The sequence below is a fragment of the Rhincodon typus genome, chromosome 20 (assembly GCF_021869965.1).
Source record: "Rhincodon typus isolate 14 chromosome 20, sRhiTyp1.1, whole genome shotgun sequence".
Lineage (NCBI taxonomy): Eukaryota > Metazoa > Chordata > Chondrichthyes > Orectolobiformes > Rhincodontidae > Rhincodon > Rhincodon typus.
Genome location: NC_063351.1, coordinates 25848389 through 25865291, shown reverse-complemented (window position 1 = coordinate 25865291; position 16903 = coordinate 25848389). Strand labels below are relative to the sequence as shown.

General features: G+C 40.0%; 1 protein-coding gene across 6 annotated transcripts in view; it reads right to left on the bottom strand.

Moving 5' to 3' along the window:
- The window catches only part of LOC109934160 (C-terminal-binding protein 2), a 271333-nt gene that overhangs the window by 114402 nt on the left and 140028 nt on the right, over nucleotides 1-16903 (bottom strand). For 2 of the 6 annotated variants that reach the window (XM_020532977.2, XM_048608968.1), the window contains exon 1: nucleotides 6874-8638. The exons of 3 other annotated variants lie outside the window; for them this stretch is intronic. In XM_020532977.2, the coding sequence (XP_020388566.2) occupies nucleotides 6874-8638 (1765 nt within the window). Of the gene's footprint in view, nucleotides 1-6873; nucleotides 8639-16903 lie in introns of those variants that run through there. One more of the 6 variants, XM_048608969.1, reaches the window with a different exon arrangement.

Here is a 16903-nt window from a genome sequence, read left to right as displayed (position 1 = left end):
GACCTGCTGAGCTTTTCCAACAACTTTGTTTTTGTTCCTGATTTACAGCATTCACAGTTCTTTCGGTTTTTATTTAGTAGTTGACTAGTGGAATGGGCTTGGTGGTCTGAATGGCCTGCTCCTGTTCCTGTGTTTCTTCCTAAGGTCTTGGGGGCAGTAATAATTACTGTATTTTTCTGGAGTTCCTCATGAAGTTGTTTGTGACTGGGAATTTCTTGCTTCTAACTGCTGTGATAAGAGGACAAGACAATGTGCATAGATACTAAAATCTGGTGTCAAGTGAAAGGAAAGGATCATTCTATCAAGCTATAAATGAACAGATCAACAGGAGATGGTAGGGAGAGGAGGCAAAAGTGGAACTTTGAAACAACCTGGAAATAAGATCAAAAATCCGAGCAAAATCTTCATTACAGTATGAAGTCTCTCTCTTAACTAGAGCTATGAGCTCAATCACTTCTTTGATTCAGCAGGAAGCTCAGAGAAAACACCCTTAAAACAAAGGCTTGACCTTCCTAGGAAACTCTTTATAGCTTATTATAGTATGGACCTCCATAAATCACATAATGAAAAGGTTTCAGATAATTTCTCTAAAATGTTTTGACTCTTTAAATCTCCACCCTTCAGATAAGTCAACTGTCTCCATCAATAGTACAATGTGCAGCAGGTAATTTCCTACCACACACAAAGGGTTTGTGTGCTGGTGGTCACTAGCAACCAGTGTGATTTATAATTTGATTAAGATCCCAAGGCTGAATCATTTGAATGATGCAAACTCATGGGAACATTTGGAACTCAGAGGAGTCAAATACTAAAGAAAGCAGCTCGGGAATTAGAATATGGAGAATTCACTATAAAAGTAAATGAGCTACCGACACACGACAATGAACTCTGACAGTGAGGAGACACGACTGTCTTCAATTGAGGCACGAGTAATTTGCCATGGACATCCATGGATTTAGCTTCACAGTCTAAAGGAAGGTTCACATTCTAAGTAAGTTAAGCCTCCAGGTAACAAGGAGGATTTTAAGGCAAACAGAGGGAGATTTTCGTTTTGAAAGAAGTGTTGGTGTTAACTTCAGTACAAACATTTCAGCAATGGGTAAACTGGCACTTAAAACTCAATTCGGTGACTTACCTGTCACAGCCAGGCCTCCAGACACTATAACTTCAGGACACAATATGTCCATTTGCAGTCCACTGACTGAATGTTTGTGAGACACTGCCCTTAAAATGGGCCAGGCCTCTTGTCAAAGTTATCAGATCGGTATAGGCGAGTTGTGACCTGCCATCTTCGCCAAAGCTAATTCTTTTGACCATTATTTGATTAAATAAATCATATAGCGATCAATGGTAAGAGACTCCTGAAAACTCTTCATACACTGTTCAAAGATCAAACAGTAACAGAATCATCAACAAAGTCCATTTTTATGAATAAAGAGAACCAGTTGTCAGCAGTAATGAATGCTTAGAAGTGTATGGTCTTCACATATCATGTAATGCACGTTAGCTTTTAAACACAAATGGAGTGTTTGACCTACACTGAGATAAGTACTGAGTGGATTTACAGATTACAAAAGGAAGTAACCCTCAAACGGATTCTTCCTACCACATCACATCAAACTGGAAGATGGGTTGGAAAGTTATCTTATAAACATTAAAAAAAAAGGACAAACTATTTAAAACGTGCATGTTCTGCCAAAGCTGCTCTTTAAAAGTAACCTTCTATCTTTCAGAGATAATTATTTCTGCTCAGCTTCCACAGTCAATTTCATAGCCCTTCTTCTTTATCTTTTTCATTTGACTTATTTTCCTCTTTGGATCCAAAAGCCTCAAGAAACCCATATAGCGATGGTACAGAAGGAGACAATATAGCCCATTGAAAACTAAAGACTCAAAATCGTGCAACAGCTAGGGGACTCAGATCCACAACCCACAGATTACGATACAGATTTTTAACCTTGTGGCAGGAGTCATGAGTAATGCTGTTCCCCAGCCTTGCACCCAATCTCCTGCCTGGTAGTGCCACATATGCTTTTTCCACTGTGAAGTAGTGGGGATGAGTTGAAATGGGTGCCGCCACCTATGGAAGCAGGCCTGAGGCAGGAATGGAGCCAGTGTATGAAAATGGTTGCAGGCTAGGACGTCTGCCTCAGCTGTTTGCAGTAATTTATAAAACTGGGTCATTCTCCCAAAGTCCAGTTGACATCCCCAATCGTACACCCGATCCCCCCGACCCCCCACCCCAACTCACCCACAACCATCTACACCATTGGGTATAATGGCCATCTTTTCAGCCTGCTTCAAAGGTTTAAAAGTATTCAGTTCTGAGCCAATGTATGTACGGTTTTGGGAAGGAATCCTACTATGAATATTTGAGTGAGCTTCAAGCCCTAATCATGTATCAGCTCTGTAGAGACTGTTCACACAGCTGTGAAGGGTGCCTTGAATAACAGGCACTTTTACAAGCTGCTATGAGAGATGTGCATCTCTGAAGTGGCTTTTTGAATTTTCTTTAATTGTTGTGACGGACTTATGAGCATTTAACAGGCTTAATTCTCTTCTTCAAAGCACGTTTGAATAGATATTTATTTTGACAGTTTTATGAGCATTTCAAAAGATTTCCCAAGTTACTTAAGAGATCATGAGTTCTGCTAAAATTGGATTCTAGAAGACTGTTCCAAAGGCTCAACAGATCTTTGGACTTTAAACTAGTGATAAGATGAAAGCAGCCGTCCATAAGGCATATTAAATACTCATTCTCAATCCTGCTGATTGGAGAAGAGAACCCCATCTATTAGACAAAGTTCTCTGATATGAGCACTTAGGCAATGGAGGTTAATTTCAAGGTAACTTACATTTTAAGGACAGAGACCTATCACTGCATTAGAAACAAACTGTACTTAAACCATACAGCAACTACTTATAACAACATGTTCCAACTAGGTACCTTACAGGCTTCAGGACGCAACACAGAGTTTAATAATTTCATAAAGCAAACACCCTCCTTACGTTCATTTGCCTTCCCTCACATCCCTTTGCCTATTTCTTTTAGCTCTCTCCCTCTTTGCACTGTTTTCATGTACTCTATTAATCCACACTGCCCCACACCTCATCATCAACATAAGTCACCAAACTTACACAAAACTGATTTAATTCTGAACATTCTTGACTTCTCATAGAATAGAATCATAGCATCCATAGAGCGTGGAAGCAGGCCATTCAGCCCATTGAGTTGACACTGACCCTTTGAACAGCATCTCAACCAGACTCACTCTCTACCCTATCCCTGCAACCCTACATTTCCCACGGCTAATCCACCTAACTTACACATCCCTGGAAACTATGGGCAATTTAGCATGGCCAATCCACCTAACCTGCACATAGATCATACAATTGCTACAGTGTAGAAACCGGCCATTCGGCTCAACAATGCCACACTGACTCTCCGAACAGCATCCCACCCTAACACTAGAACCCTGCATTTCCCATGGCCAATCCACCTAACTTACACATCCCTGAACACTATGGGCTATTTAGCATGGCCAATCCACCTAAGCTGCACATCTTTGGACTATCAGAGGAAACTGAAGCACCCGGAGGAAACCCATGCAGACATGGGGAGAATGTCTGCGTGAAGTTTGCACAATCGCCCGAGGCGGGAATCAAATCCGGGTCCCTGGCACTGTGAAGCAGCAGTGCTAACCACTGAACCACCGTGCTGCCCCTTCTCAATGCCAAATTACGGAAGAGTGTTATTAATGACTAGAGGAACGGTTTACACAAACTTTTCTACATCCCATTCAAAGTTATGGTTTGAATTTACAATGATGTATATTTAGAACTTCATTATCAAATGACAGAATACATCTCAAAATAACAATTCTTTCTCATTACCAGGACACACTGAAGATAATTTATTGCAAGGAATTAATGTGATGAGAGCAATCTAATTGGTTCACTACTATGCTTCAGCCCTCAGATAGATAAGCATGGATGTATTCACTGAATGATTCTTGGCAAGTGTTAGTTCTTTTTTAAATTGGATGCAATGCTGTCTGGAGAGTTTTTCTGACACTTATATACACGTCCCAACATTAAAACAGAACCAGCATCAAGTTTTAGCTTGGCAAACTGATAGTTGTAAAAATTTCAATTCTAATGCAACACGTAGTGCAAAATGTTGGCCAATCAACCCAGAATATCAGAAGGAATTCTATTTGTACGTAATGCATTCCCCGTATCAATACAATCTTTCTGGGCATGTGTACTGGGCTGGACCTCTGCATTATAGTACTGCACGTTGACACTCCCAATATATATCATAATTCTTCATGCCCCTCAATCCTATGTAAGAACATTAGAGATCTAGCATTTAGCAGGTATATTTCCTGACTGCCATCCTATTTAGTCCTCAACTGTTAGGTGCATTTTACACTATGGGTTAGCGTTTTGATGAAAACTCTCCAGTTATTTGAAACTACTGTTAACCACTGTCACTGCTTTATTATAACGTTCAATATAGTTGAAATTGGGTTTATTAAAATGAAGAAAGGATCATTAAATATCCTTTAATTACATCCTTGAAATCAGATCTGGTCTCCCAGTAAAACATTTCCATTACAATAAATTCCGTAATGATGTAAATGATAAAAGTTCTGGGTTTGGGGCAACTGTCAGTATCATGACCAACTGTCAGTTCACATGAAAGGATTATACATTGCAATTCTGTCACTTCATAGTTATTCAGATGTAATCTGCACTTGCTGAACAGGAAGCTGTATTAAGGAAGTAACATAAAAAACCGTGTATTTCATAGCCTTGTAAAATACCATAAGGGTTTGTCTGGAAATACACTCAACTATGTTAATGATTATTTTGATAAACATTTGTATAGAACTAACTAGAATATTAAAAGTAATCTGAAGTTCCGAAACCTGCAATGTTATCTTGGTATAAAATAGAAGAATGTGCCCCACATATTGCCAGTATCTGCTATATGCAGTACCATAAAGTGTTCACAATTATATTTGATATGATTTCCCGATCAAAATGTCCGATTGTCTGAGTGCTGATGGGAGGGCGCCAGAGGGAGAAAGCCACAACTCCGGACAGAACGATAACCAATCACCTCTTCAGCACATCATCAACAATGGCTGGTTCTCTGCTACCTTCAAAATTGCAGCTCTTTCAGAGGTGACTGACTTCCTGTTCATTGGTAAATTTCTGGACAACAAAATACATAAAATGGGCTCTGCCTGCATTATACCAGGGTGTCTTACACTTCAATCAGCTCATCTACAATCAACACCCTGAAGTGGTACATGCATTTTTACTCATTTAACATGCTACCCTGAAATAATATAAATTTGTTGTCCTTCAACATCTGTTGAAGATGGCTTCCAAATGACTGCAAACAAAATACTGGAATTGCCACTTTTACGCAGATTAGGTTTCTCCATAAAGTATTTCAAATTCACTACATAACACTTTGAAGTTAAGTTCCTGCCTATGATGTTTTACTATATTATTAACCCCAGATTAAGAAAAGGTCTGGCAGGAATTTAACGTGATTACACCAACCAATACATGAAAGAGCTGAGAGAGACAAGTTACTTTTCTGCTAGATGCCTCTTTCATTACTTTCCACAATATATCTTTTCTACGTTGCCAGGTTTGCAGGGTTTGAGCTATAGGGAGAGGCCGAATAAGCTGGGGCTATTTTCCATGCAGCGTCGGAAGCTGAGGGGTGACCTTATAGAGGTTTGTAAGATCATGAGGGGCATGGATAGGGTGAATAGACAAGGTCTTTTCCCTGGGGTGGGGGAGTCCAAAACTACAGGCGATAGGTTTAAAGCAAGAGGGGAAAGATTTAAAAGGGACGTAAGGGGCAACATTTGTGCAAAGGGTGGTGCGTGTATGGAATGAGCTGCCAGAGCAAGTGGTGGAGGCTAGTATAATTACAACATTTAAAAGGCATCTGGATGGGTATATGAATAGAAAGGGTTTAGAGGGATATGGACCAAATGCTGGCAAATGGGACTGGATTTATTTAGGATATCTGGTCAGCACGGACGAGTTGGACTGAAGGGTCTTTTTCTGTGCTGTACATCTCTATGACTCTACTGCATCTTATTCAAATCTATCACTTATAGCATAACTTTCAATTCTCTCACATAAAAGACTTTTCCAAATTGTGACTTTATGTTAGATACATTGAACAGCTGGCTTCTAATACTGCTTTTAAATTATTTTATGACATTCCACTGTACTGCAGCGTAAGGTTATGTAACTAAAAGTGAAAACCTCATGATAACAAAATACGGGAATGCTAGTGAGACAATTGGTATTCCACCATCACCCTACCGTAAATAGTGACAGGTACCAAATGTAGAGTTCAGTCTTTAGGTAGGTTAGGGTTGTCTTATACAATATTAATCTACATTATACAGAAAACCCCCTTGTAATTATGATAATTGCTGATTCCTCCAGAGACTCAACTGTACGATACAATAATATTGTGACTAGAGATTGATACAAAATCCCTTTCTAGCCACCAGGATACAAACAACTGTATTAACAGAAAAGTAACCGATGTAAGGCCACCATGATTTGCTTAATATTTATGATCAAGTAAATAACAGAGAAAACAATACAAATGATCGAGAGTTTGAATATCACTCCACAAAGAGATTTCCAACACATTAATACTTTTCAACAAAGTTTCTATCAAAACAAAAATAACATAAGTCTATAAAAAGTGCAAACAAGTTTAGATTTTGTTTACAATGGACAAGAAAAACTATTGCAGATATCGTAGGATCCTCAAGCATACATATCACACAAAGTTAAAATATATAAAAGAAAATGAATTACTTGGTTCAGGTGAAGCCATTGTGGAGACAATAATTGGTGGTCCTGTGCGTCTGGTCACTTTCTGGTTTGCAGTATTCGGCAACCTGTAAGCTGAGCTTGTAGGTACCAGCGTAGATTCCATGTGCGCTCCTGGCTTTCGGAGAATCTGAGGACTACTGTGAGGGCTGTGTGCTGGAGAATGAGCTTGGTTGCGCTCCCTTGTCATTAGTTCAATGGGTACAGTGTAAGTAGTAGAATAGGCAGTTTTAGGACCTGGATTTGGAGTAACCTGTCCTGTATTCATTGCTATTCCAGATTGTGCACTATAGGTAGGCCCCGATCGCAGATTTTGCAGCCCAACAGGATTGCTGTAGCCCGAGAAGCTTGGAAAATGATTTCCTAATCTTCCAGGCCCAGATGAACCATAGGTTGCGGTTTCCAGGAGATGTTGAGATGGGGCACTCGATGGTCGGCGGGTCAATTCAGCAAGCCTGGGTGACATTGGTTGCAATGCCATTGGTAGCTGCTGAACAGCAGAACTATCTATTGTAGGGAGCATTCCTGGTTGGACTCCATAGTCATTACGCATTAGCTCACTTCTGTGGCTGAAGCTGTTTGAACGTGTTCTTGTACGAGTACTGGAATTTTGCAGCTCTTGTCGTAACTGCATGTCCGCTTTGCAACTCTGGACAAGCCGTAACAGCAACCGGGCCTGACCCAGATTTGGAGCCACTGACTTAATGTCATTTTCTTCTAACATAGCTAGGCAGCTTGTTGAATCAAAACCTTGTTGCAGTAAGGCAGCAACTGTGCTTTCAGAAAGCCCCTCTGAGCGCAACAGTGTTAGAAATTCAGCCTTGTTGTCCTGTCCAGGGAGGTGGCCACGGGCTATCATGGTGTTGTCATAACCATCATAAACTGGCTTTGACACCAAACTATCTCTCTGCAAGCTGAAATCAGACATCATTCTAGTTGCCATTCCTTGTCTAGGAGTGTGATTTAATACACTAGGAGACATCATTCTATCCAAAGTGTTCTCACATCGAGATCCAGTGGCAGAATCAACAACTAAACATGTTGGAGCGACCTGTCGGGCACCTGTGGAATCACTGTACATCTGCTTATTAGTGAGAGATGGTGGCTCTGTTCCGTAACGAGGGAGAGGTGTTTCAGCACCATACCTAGCAGGGGAAGGATCTCGACTACGTGTTTTCTGTCCATCGAGAATCAGCTTACCAGAAGGATCATGGTACATACGATTTATCTCAGGACGGGGTGACCTCCCTTGTGAGTGGTCCCATGACATTCTTCCTCCTGACATCCCATAATTCTGCGGTGATCTGTTAAGCATATGTTCCCTATAAAAACGTGCCTCTTCAGATGGCCTAACGCCCAAAGCAGGCTCTGGGTAGTAATCCTGAGGAGGCACTGAACTGCGTCCAGACATAACAGGCTGTTTTTCGTAAGAATGAGAGAAATCAGGCACAGAACTTTTCTTCACAGGTCTGTGGTCATACCGATTGGGGTAAACTTGGTCAAACCCCAAGTCTGAATGCATGTAACATTCGTAGTTATGTTCATTTCCCCCTGTCAAGTTGTTGCTGTGCACTCTGATGCTATCTGGGTCGTCAGAGACAATTTCACCGTAGTAGTTTAATGAATTTCTTCTCCTAGGATGCCTTGCGTATTCACATACACTGTTGTGTTCCCAGTTGTCTTCACAAAATCCACTAGAGTCCCAGCTCTGAGAGCGACCAACAGTTGTATGCTTGCTAGGGACAGGCATTGGAATAAAACGACTTCAGCTTAGTTAAAGAGGCGGGACCTCTGGTTACAAAAACATGAAACAAAGCAGACTGGATTCACCTGAGCCCCACTGGGGCTACAGAACTAAGCAACTGGAGGTTTTCTATTACAAAGTACTGCTTGAATTATTAATCCACAGAAACATCAGTAGAAACAAAACACAACGCACCTTGTTATCAATTCTCATTTCACAGCGACTGAATGAAAGGTCTTCTTTGTGTGCCTGCTTGCAGATGGAAAGGGTAGCTTCCTTTAATCCATACATTTATCCTTTCTTGCTTGGGACACTGCTTTTGTGGGCAACTGGTATGGCAGGGCTCACGGATTAAGCACTAAATTAAACCAGTAAAGCCTTTGCTCTTTGTGACATCAAATCGAGCTCATTCCAAGACTCTGCATTGCTCCTTTTTAATCGGACCACCACAATTTGCTGCAAAATTATTTAAATGGATTTTTGTAATATTTAGGAAATGTATTTAAATGTGGACAGCTTCTGTGCTTTCTGGCAAAAGGGTGGAGGGGGAATGGCACAGAGAGAAAAAAAAACTGGAAATCCCTCACTGTCAGCACAATTCAAATCCAGCTTGACGAGATACTAATCCAGTGAATACAGCTGGAAACAAACTGCATGCAAGTGGGAATGTTGACAAAATAGAAATTTCAAACTAAATAAGCAAAGAATTAGAACTGAAAGGACTTCTTTCAATCTTGACAGTGGAAATATTCCTGTGCCCTTTTGGTTTAGTTACATAATCATGTATTTATTTTATACGCAAAGTTAAATCTAGAAACCTAAATCACACTGAGTGAAGATTCAGTGCCACATCATTACTATAAGATGAAAATCCTCTCATCATCTCACAAGGGAAAATTGCCAGAATGTAATCTGGAATTTGCAGCATTAAGAGCACAGCAGAGGTCAAAACACTCCAGGAAGGAAACAAAAGGGACAGAATTTAACTCTATGTGTGCACAAAATGGCCATGGTGAACAATGCACCGGCTAGCTAAGTTTATGCAGACAATCACAAAGCAAAGATGACACTTAAACTGGAAAGTAACTGCAAATAATCATTTAACAACAGATTTGGCTTTCTGAAAATAGTAATCAATTTTACATTTTGTTTATAACTGTTTAGAAAATATGTTGATGTTGTTATTTTGTCATTCATTGTCCATTAATGAGTATTTCCAACTCAATCTCTCATTGCTAGATGACAATGACAACTCAGAAACCCTGATTCACACATTCCTACCTCTTAGGCCACTGTTGGTCAATAGATCGTGGGATATTCAGGTTTATGCCCATGCTAAGTGTACAGGAGATACTAAAAGGACTCTTGTGGAGATACTGTTGCATCCCTACCTCCGGGCTAGAAACCCTGGGTTCAAGTCACATCTGCTTTAGAAGTGCATCAGAACCTGTCAGGTTGATTAAAAATATCTACAGCAGATACTAAGAACTCTTCAACACAGTTCAGCATAAACTGCAGAGATTTTGGAGTCTTAACAATAACCAATATACTCCAATACTGAAATACTTGAAACGTGCCGACAGTGTTATTTGTGTGACAACACTTGCCAAGTTCCATCTCAATGTACAGGCTGGTTATCATCAGACATATGATCTACGCAAGAGAACTGCTTAACAAAAAGTTTCTTTGTACTTGCAAAGCACAATTAAGAGAAACCATAAAAGTTAAATCAAATGATAAGTTGACCACATTGGCATTGACCGTCGTATTTCCTGCTTGTCAATTTATGTTAAAGTAAAACACCCAAAGCTATTAACATCACTGGGTAAGGCTGAAATTCTGATTTGCTGCTGATGCCAACGGAGTATTATTAAATATGCTTTACTCATTAGAAAAATGTCTGTCACCATGAATGCCATTAAGATGTTAAGCTATTACATTTACTTATAAATCTTTCACTGTTTGCAAAAGATAATCTAACATAATGCTTAAAGAATGCTATTTGTGATAGTGCACGATCCGAAACAGCATTAAACAGATTGCTTTGGAAACAAATAACTTAGCTTTAAGGGTCCTATACCATGATAGTGCAAATTAAACTAGTAACTAACTGTTCAAGAAGATGAAGCTATAATATGCAGTTATTAAAACAATTAAAGTGCCAAAGTGTTTAAATCAATGTGTCATTTAAGTTCACTGCTTTTACTTTGAATAAAAACATAGGCTAACCAGTGGGTATATATTGAGATCAATATTTGCAAAAAGAATGGAAGTGTAATTAATTTCAGAATTAATTAAGAAATTAATAATTAACTAAGAAACAGGACTGCTCCAATTTCCTCAAAAAAATTACAATAATGTGAGAAGAGACCAATCCTTTTGAAACTGGAAACTGTCTTATACGGTCAAAAAGGAACAGATGTGAATGTGCAAAATTTAAATTACTATCAATCATTTGTTATTTTGAATAATATACTTAGGGTGTTGTTGAATTGAAATGTCCCTTTCCATTTCAGCCAGACTGCCAATAGTAATGGCACTGTCACTACTACTGATGTTTGATCTATAGTAGGTGACTTTGTCTAGTTTTTTATTCCCCCCTGGAGTACTGCCACTGATGAAATTTGTATGATTCTCTGTTGTTGAGATTAAACTCTGCTTACGTACAATGGGCTACAGTTTGACAGCTGCATGCCCATAGAGTAGCAAGTCCAAATGAATCAATGACTAGAATGGAAGAAAATGTAGCGGTTTCTGCAGGATGTAACAATAAGCAACACAAAGCATAACTGGCATAGACCAAGTATTATTACTTTAAAAGACAATAATAATAGCAATTTGAAGAATAGTCAGCAGCTAAGAGGTTCTGTAGTAGTTAGCTAGAGTTCCAAAAGATGGTGAACACTCAAATCCGGTAACCACGTAAAGAACAGATAACTGTTCTCACCCAGGTCCATGAACAGGCCATTTCACATGGAACAAATTTAATGTTCAAAGTTGGAGAAGAAGCCGCAGTTCATTTGCACATCTTTGCAGTTGAAAGGGGAACTCGTGAGGTGCACTGCAGTAATTTATGAATGAAGTAAACATACATATTGAATGAGAATGACAACTGAGCAGCCTACCTAAAAAAAAAGTCCAACTGCGTAGCAACAAAGTAGAAACATATCCTCAACATGCCCAAGGCTCCTAAACCTAAGCTCTTACAGTTGAAAACAATCTGAACGATTGGGTAGTAGATTAGTGTGATTTATTTTCAATTTGTCAATACTTCTGAATTTTAGTTTATAAACCTCCAACAGAAGCATTCACAATGTTTGCTACATCAGATCCTGTCAAGATAAATCTCAAATATGTGCTGGGAATTTCTACTGTTCTAATTAGATGACTGCATTTAACAGTTTGTCATATGTACACATTACAGTCTCCTGGGACTTCGACTCATCAAAACTATCAAACAACAAAAACAATTCTGTGATCATAGCACTTCGCCCTATCATTAACGAACACAAATAAAACCATTCCACTGATCAACTATTGCACACAGGCACTGGCAGTGAACATTTGTCGATGATTGTCTAGCAAAAAAAAACGTAGACCATAGAAGTTATATTCTCTATTGTAGGAGTACAGTCAACTAAAGATTTCCCATATTGGTGCACAGATGGGCTGCAAAATAGCTCAGCCCCACATTAAACCAGCACACAGATGCAATCAGCAAATTGGTATACATAACATAATACATGAGCAGGAACTGAAGGAATGGCACGCAGAGGGTTGAATTTTCCCAGTCCTTGAAAGATATGGACGAAGTCAAATCAGTTGCGAAAATATCCTAAGATTGGAAAAATGAGACGCTCGATGTTGAGAAAAAAAAAGTCCAATTTTATACTCAAGGTTTAAACGGCAAGAAATCTATTTGCATGCATTAACATCTCATTATTATCTGCTTGCCTCATCTCTGTGCCGTTTGTTCTTCTCCCATACAGCAGAGATGAAAGTCAGAGCGGATAGCTGGTGGTTCCAGCCTGCTGTTTCCTCTTCTGGGCCTCCAAGTTGCTTTTCATTTCCAATTGTCTTAGGGCACGCTCCATGGGAGCGGGCACCCTCACCTTTCATGCACAGAGGTCAGCAACAGATACACAGCAGCCTCAGAACATTGTCATGACACTTCTCTGACTCACTTACAAAACAGTTCTCCACTTCAATATTGTACTTTGGACTGCACTAACACCTCATCATGAAAAGCTGCTACCAGGCCACTTGCACGCAGGGATGATACCCATCTCATAGATTGGAACATGGTGCTTCTCAAGGTTCTTACCTTGCTCTCTGAGTGACCACTCACTTTGCTTAAACACAGACACTCACGACATCTCTGCTTTGTCTTTCACACCTGTCTGCCTCATTCACAATTTGCAGGGTCACAGTATTTCTGTTTTGCTTCGTCTTTTATCACAGACACAAAGCCAGGTAGCTTGCCATGGTTGTCAGCAACGATCAGTCAAGAGTTAGACATGTTGCTGTATGCCACTGTGCTATGTCAATGTCACACCTACAGTATGCGTCAGCAGCCTTTGTGCCAAATACACTAAATAAGCTTCAATTAAACGGCCATGTCTCAAAGTCTGAGGAGACTGGTCCTTAGTCAGGTCAAGAGAGACTGTCATCAGTCAGGAGTACCAATTCAATAAGTCACTGGGAATTTTCTGACCTCAGTGCAGGAGCTTGGACTTGGTTAATTGGCTGCTTGGGATATTTACAGTCTGGATCATTATCACCATATCACTCCCTGCATCTGACCACAGAATGGATCACACTCTGTCCTGAACAATGACAAGACACTGTGCTCTGCTGGACATTAGGGAAATAGTAGCACTCTCACAGATAAGGTTTTAACAAGGTTTGACGCTAAGGATAAGCAACTAAATCACGTTATTCTTGCAATTGTAATTACAATTAGTCAGTTAGAGAGATGATGATGTAAAATAGCGATACATTTATGAATGCGTGATTTTATTTCCAACAAAATGCCACTTGTGCCACCTACAGACCCTTAAATGATTTTTTTTATTTGGTTCTCATCCACTATATGTAGATACAGGGCTGTTCCTGGCTGGCAGCATTTGACCTGGCGTAGAGTTGAGCTGCAGCAGAAATCCTGGACGTTTCCACCAGTGACACGTAGTTCCACCATTGTTGAGCACAAGATAGCACGAGCACAGTGCCAAAGAGTCATGGGGCATACATAATGCGGTGAGCAGTAGACAATGTCCTGGGAAAACTCAGAGCTCACAGAGAGAATCCCTCCGTGAAATGTCCTGAAATTGACACTTAGTCTATTTTTGATAAAATCCAGCCCAGAGTCCATGCATCTGAATGGGCTCATTTCCTTGAGTGATTTAACAAATCATGAACCTACAAACGCAATTTAAAATAAAATCTGAATAGAAGATAAATATGGATCTCGACAGAATAAGAAAATCCTGCCACTTTGATCAAATCCTGTATTCACACCAGTTCTGCCCAAATCGCCTTCTCCATTAAGAATGTTTGTCTCTGCAAATGTTTCTGCGGAGGGGACATCACAACAATGGCACACCATTGCTGAGAAACTATTGAATAATTGCACACCATGATTCACTTTGCTGCATGTTGACAAGCATTTTGCCATTTACTGAGTACACATCTGCATTAACTAAACTTGCAATGTTCAGTAGCTGCAGCATCAATTCAGCTTAAAGATTAATTCATTTCTACTTTAATACCTTTTTATTATTGACATATCTTGGATTAAAAATGAGTTCATATTTCTTGAAACGACAGCTGGAATATTGCATGTGTGTAAGACGTGGCAACAGTACTAAAATGGAATAATTTTTTTCATAATTTCTACTCATAGAGTCATAGAGATATACAGCATGGAAACAGACCCTTCAGTCCAACTCATCCCTGCTGGCCAGATATCCTAAATTAATCTAGTCCCATTTGTCAGCTTTTGGCCCATATCTCTCTAAACCCTTCCTACTCATGTACCCATCCAGATGCCTTTTAAATGTTGTAATTGTACCAGTCTCCATCACTTCCTCTGGCAGCTTATTCCATATATGCACCACCCTCTGCTTGAAAAAGGTGTCCCGTAGGTCCCTTTAAAATCTTTCCCCTCTCACCTAAAACTTATGCTATCTAGTTTTGGAATCCCCCACCCAAGGGAAAAGACCTTGTCTATTCACCCTATCCATGCTCCTCAATTTTACAAACCTCTATAAAGGTCACCCCTCAGCCTCCAATGTTCCAGGAAAAATAGCCCCAGCCTATTCATTCTCTCGCAATATCTCAAACCCTCCAACCCTGACAGCAAGCTTCTAAATTTTTTCTGAACCCTTTCAATCCATAACATTTTGCCTATAGCAGGGTGATCAGAAGTGAATGCAATATTCCAAAAGTGGCCTAATCAGTGTCCTGTACAGGCACAACATGACATCACAACTCCTATACTCAACACACTGACCAATGAAGGCAAGTGTACCAAATGCCTTCTTCACTACCCTGTCTACCTGCACACCATTTTTAAGGAACTATGTAACTGCACCCCAAGGTCTATTTGTTTGGCAACATTCCCAGGACACCATCATTAACTGTACAAGTCCTGCCCTTATTTGCATTACCAGAATGCAACACCTAACATTTATCTAAATTAAATTCCATTTGCCACCCTTTGGCCCATTGCCCCATCTGATCGAAGTCCCATTGTGCTCTGAGGTAACCATGTTCGCTGTCCTACACTGCCAATTTTGGTGTAACCTGCAAATTTACTAACCATTCCTCCGATATTCACATCCAAATCGCTTATATAAATGACAAAAAGCAGCGGACCCAGCACAGATCCTTGCAGTCCCAGGCCTCCAGTCCACCTGGAAATAACGAATGAATTTTAGCTTAAGCAACTCTTATTACCAATGTAGACATGACAAGCAATACCACATTTATCATTCATTTCCAGTTGCCCTGAGAAGGCGGCAGTGATAAACGTCCAGAGGGTAGTTAAGAGCCAATGACCTTTGTGTACAATGTGAGTCACTAAAAACCCAAGCCATTAAGGAAAGTAGGCTTCCATCCCTAAAGGAGATTAATGAACCAGTCGACTTGCTTGGTTGTTTTCAGTGTAATGCCAGCTGTTAATTCTCAATTTTAAAAGAAAATTGGTTCAAATTCTCAAAGTACCATGGTTGGATTTAAATTCATGCTCTGGAATTATTAAATCAGGTCTTTATTGGTGCAGCAACATAGCCACTACGCAAACTTTCTTAAACCATTACATGCAAGCATATTGGTGGCTAATCTGTTATTGGCCACGCAGTGTCACTCATTGACGTCACATTCTCAGAGACAGCTCACTGGTTTCATGGAGAGCAAAGTGACCACGAGCAGTCATGGGGTGGACAGCACAAATGATGGCTGACAGATGATTGAAAATTTAACACAGCTGTTGTGAACATTTTGCAAAATGACGCTCAAAACAATCATCAGGCCCTGTGTTCAAGTAAGCATGAAGTTTGATGGCTCTCCATAGGTCCCGGCACATCTTGTACCAAGTTTTGATCCAAATCAATATAGTAAGAAAAAGACTGAATTTCTTTAAACTGTCTAGCTCATCTGCAATTGTCTTGAATGTTTGAAGAGACTGTTAAGTGTTTACAATTTATCTCTTTATAATTGATGCATTTGTCTCAGATAACAAGGAGTACTTGTGTATGCACCCCTTGACCTAGAAGCAAACCAACAGGAAACGTGTAACAAGAGGCTCTGTGGCTGGTAGACACAATAAAGTGTACCCGACAGACAGTGGAGCTGGAGGGAGAAGACAACCAGCACACAGACTGAGACAAATTGATGACTGTGCCCTGCTACAGCACCTATGTCTTGGCCAATTGGGAACAAACTGATCTCTTCACAAGAAGGTCAGTTTGCAAATCAAAGAAAGATAGAAATCTAGAAGTTCTCCTGGAAACAACATAAAAGCAAACTAAAAGGGTTGAATCCTAGAAAAAGCTGAATTGCTCAGCCATATAAAAGAGCTCAGAATTTGTATTAAAAGGCTAGATCATGAACCGGACATTATTTGTTGGCTGGTAGAAAAAGAATTCTGGAAAACAAATACCATTAAGACTCAGAGATAGTAGGAACTGCAGATGCTGGAGAATCCGAGATAACAAGGTGTAGAGCTGGATGAACACAGCAGGCCAAGCAGCGTCACAGGAGCAGGAAAGC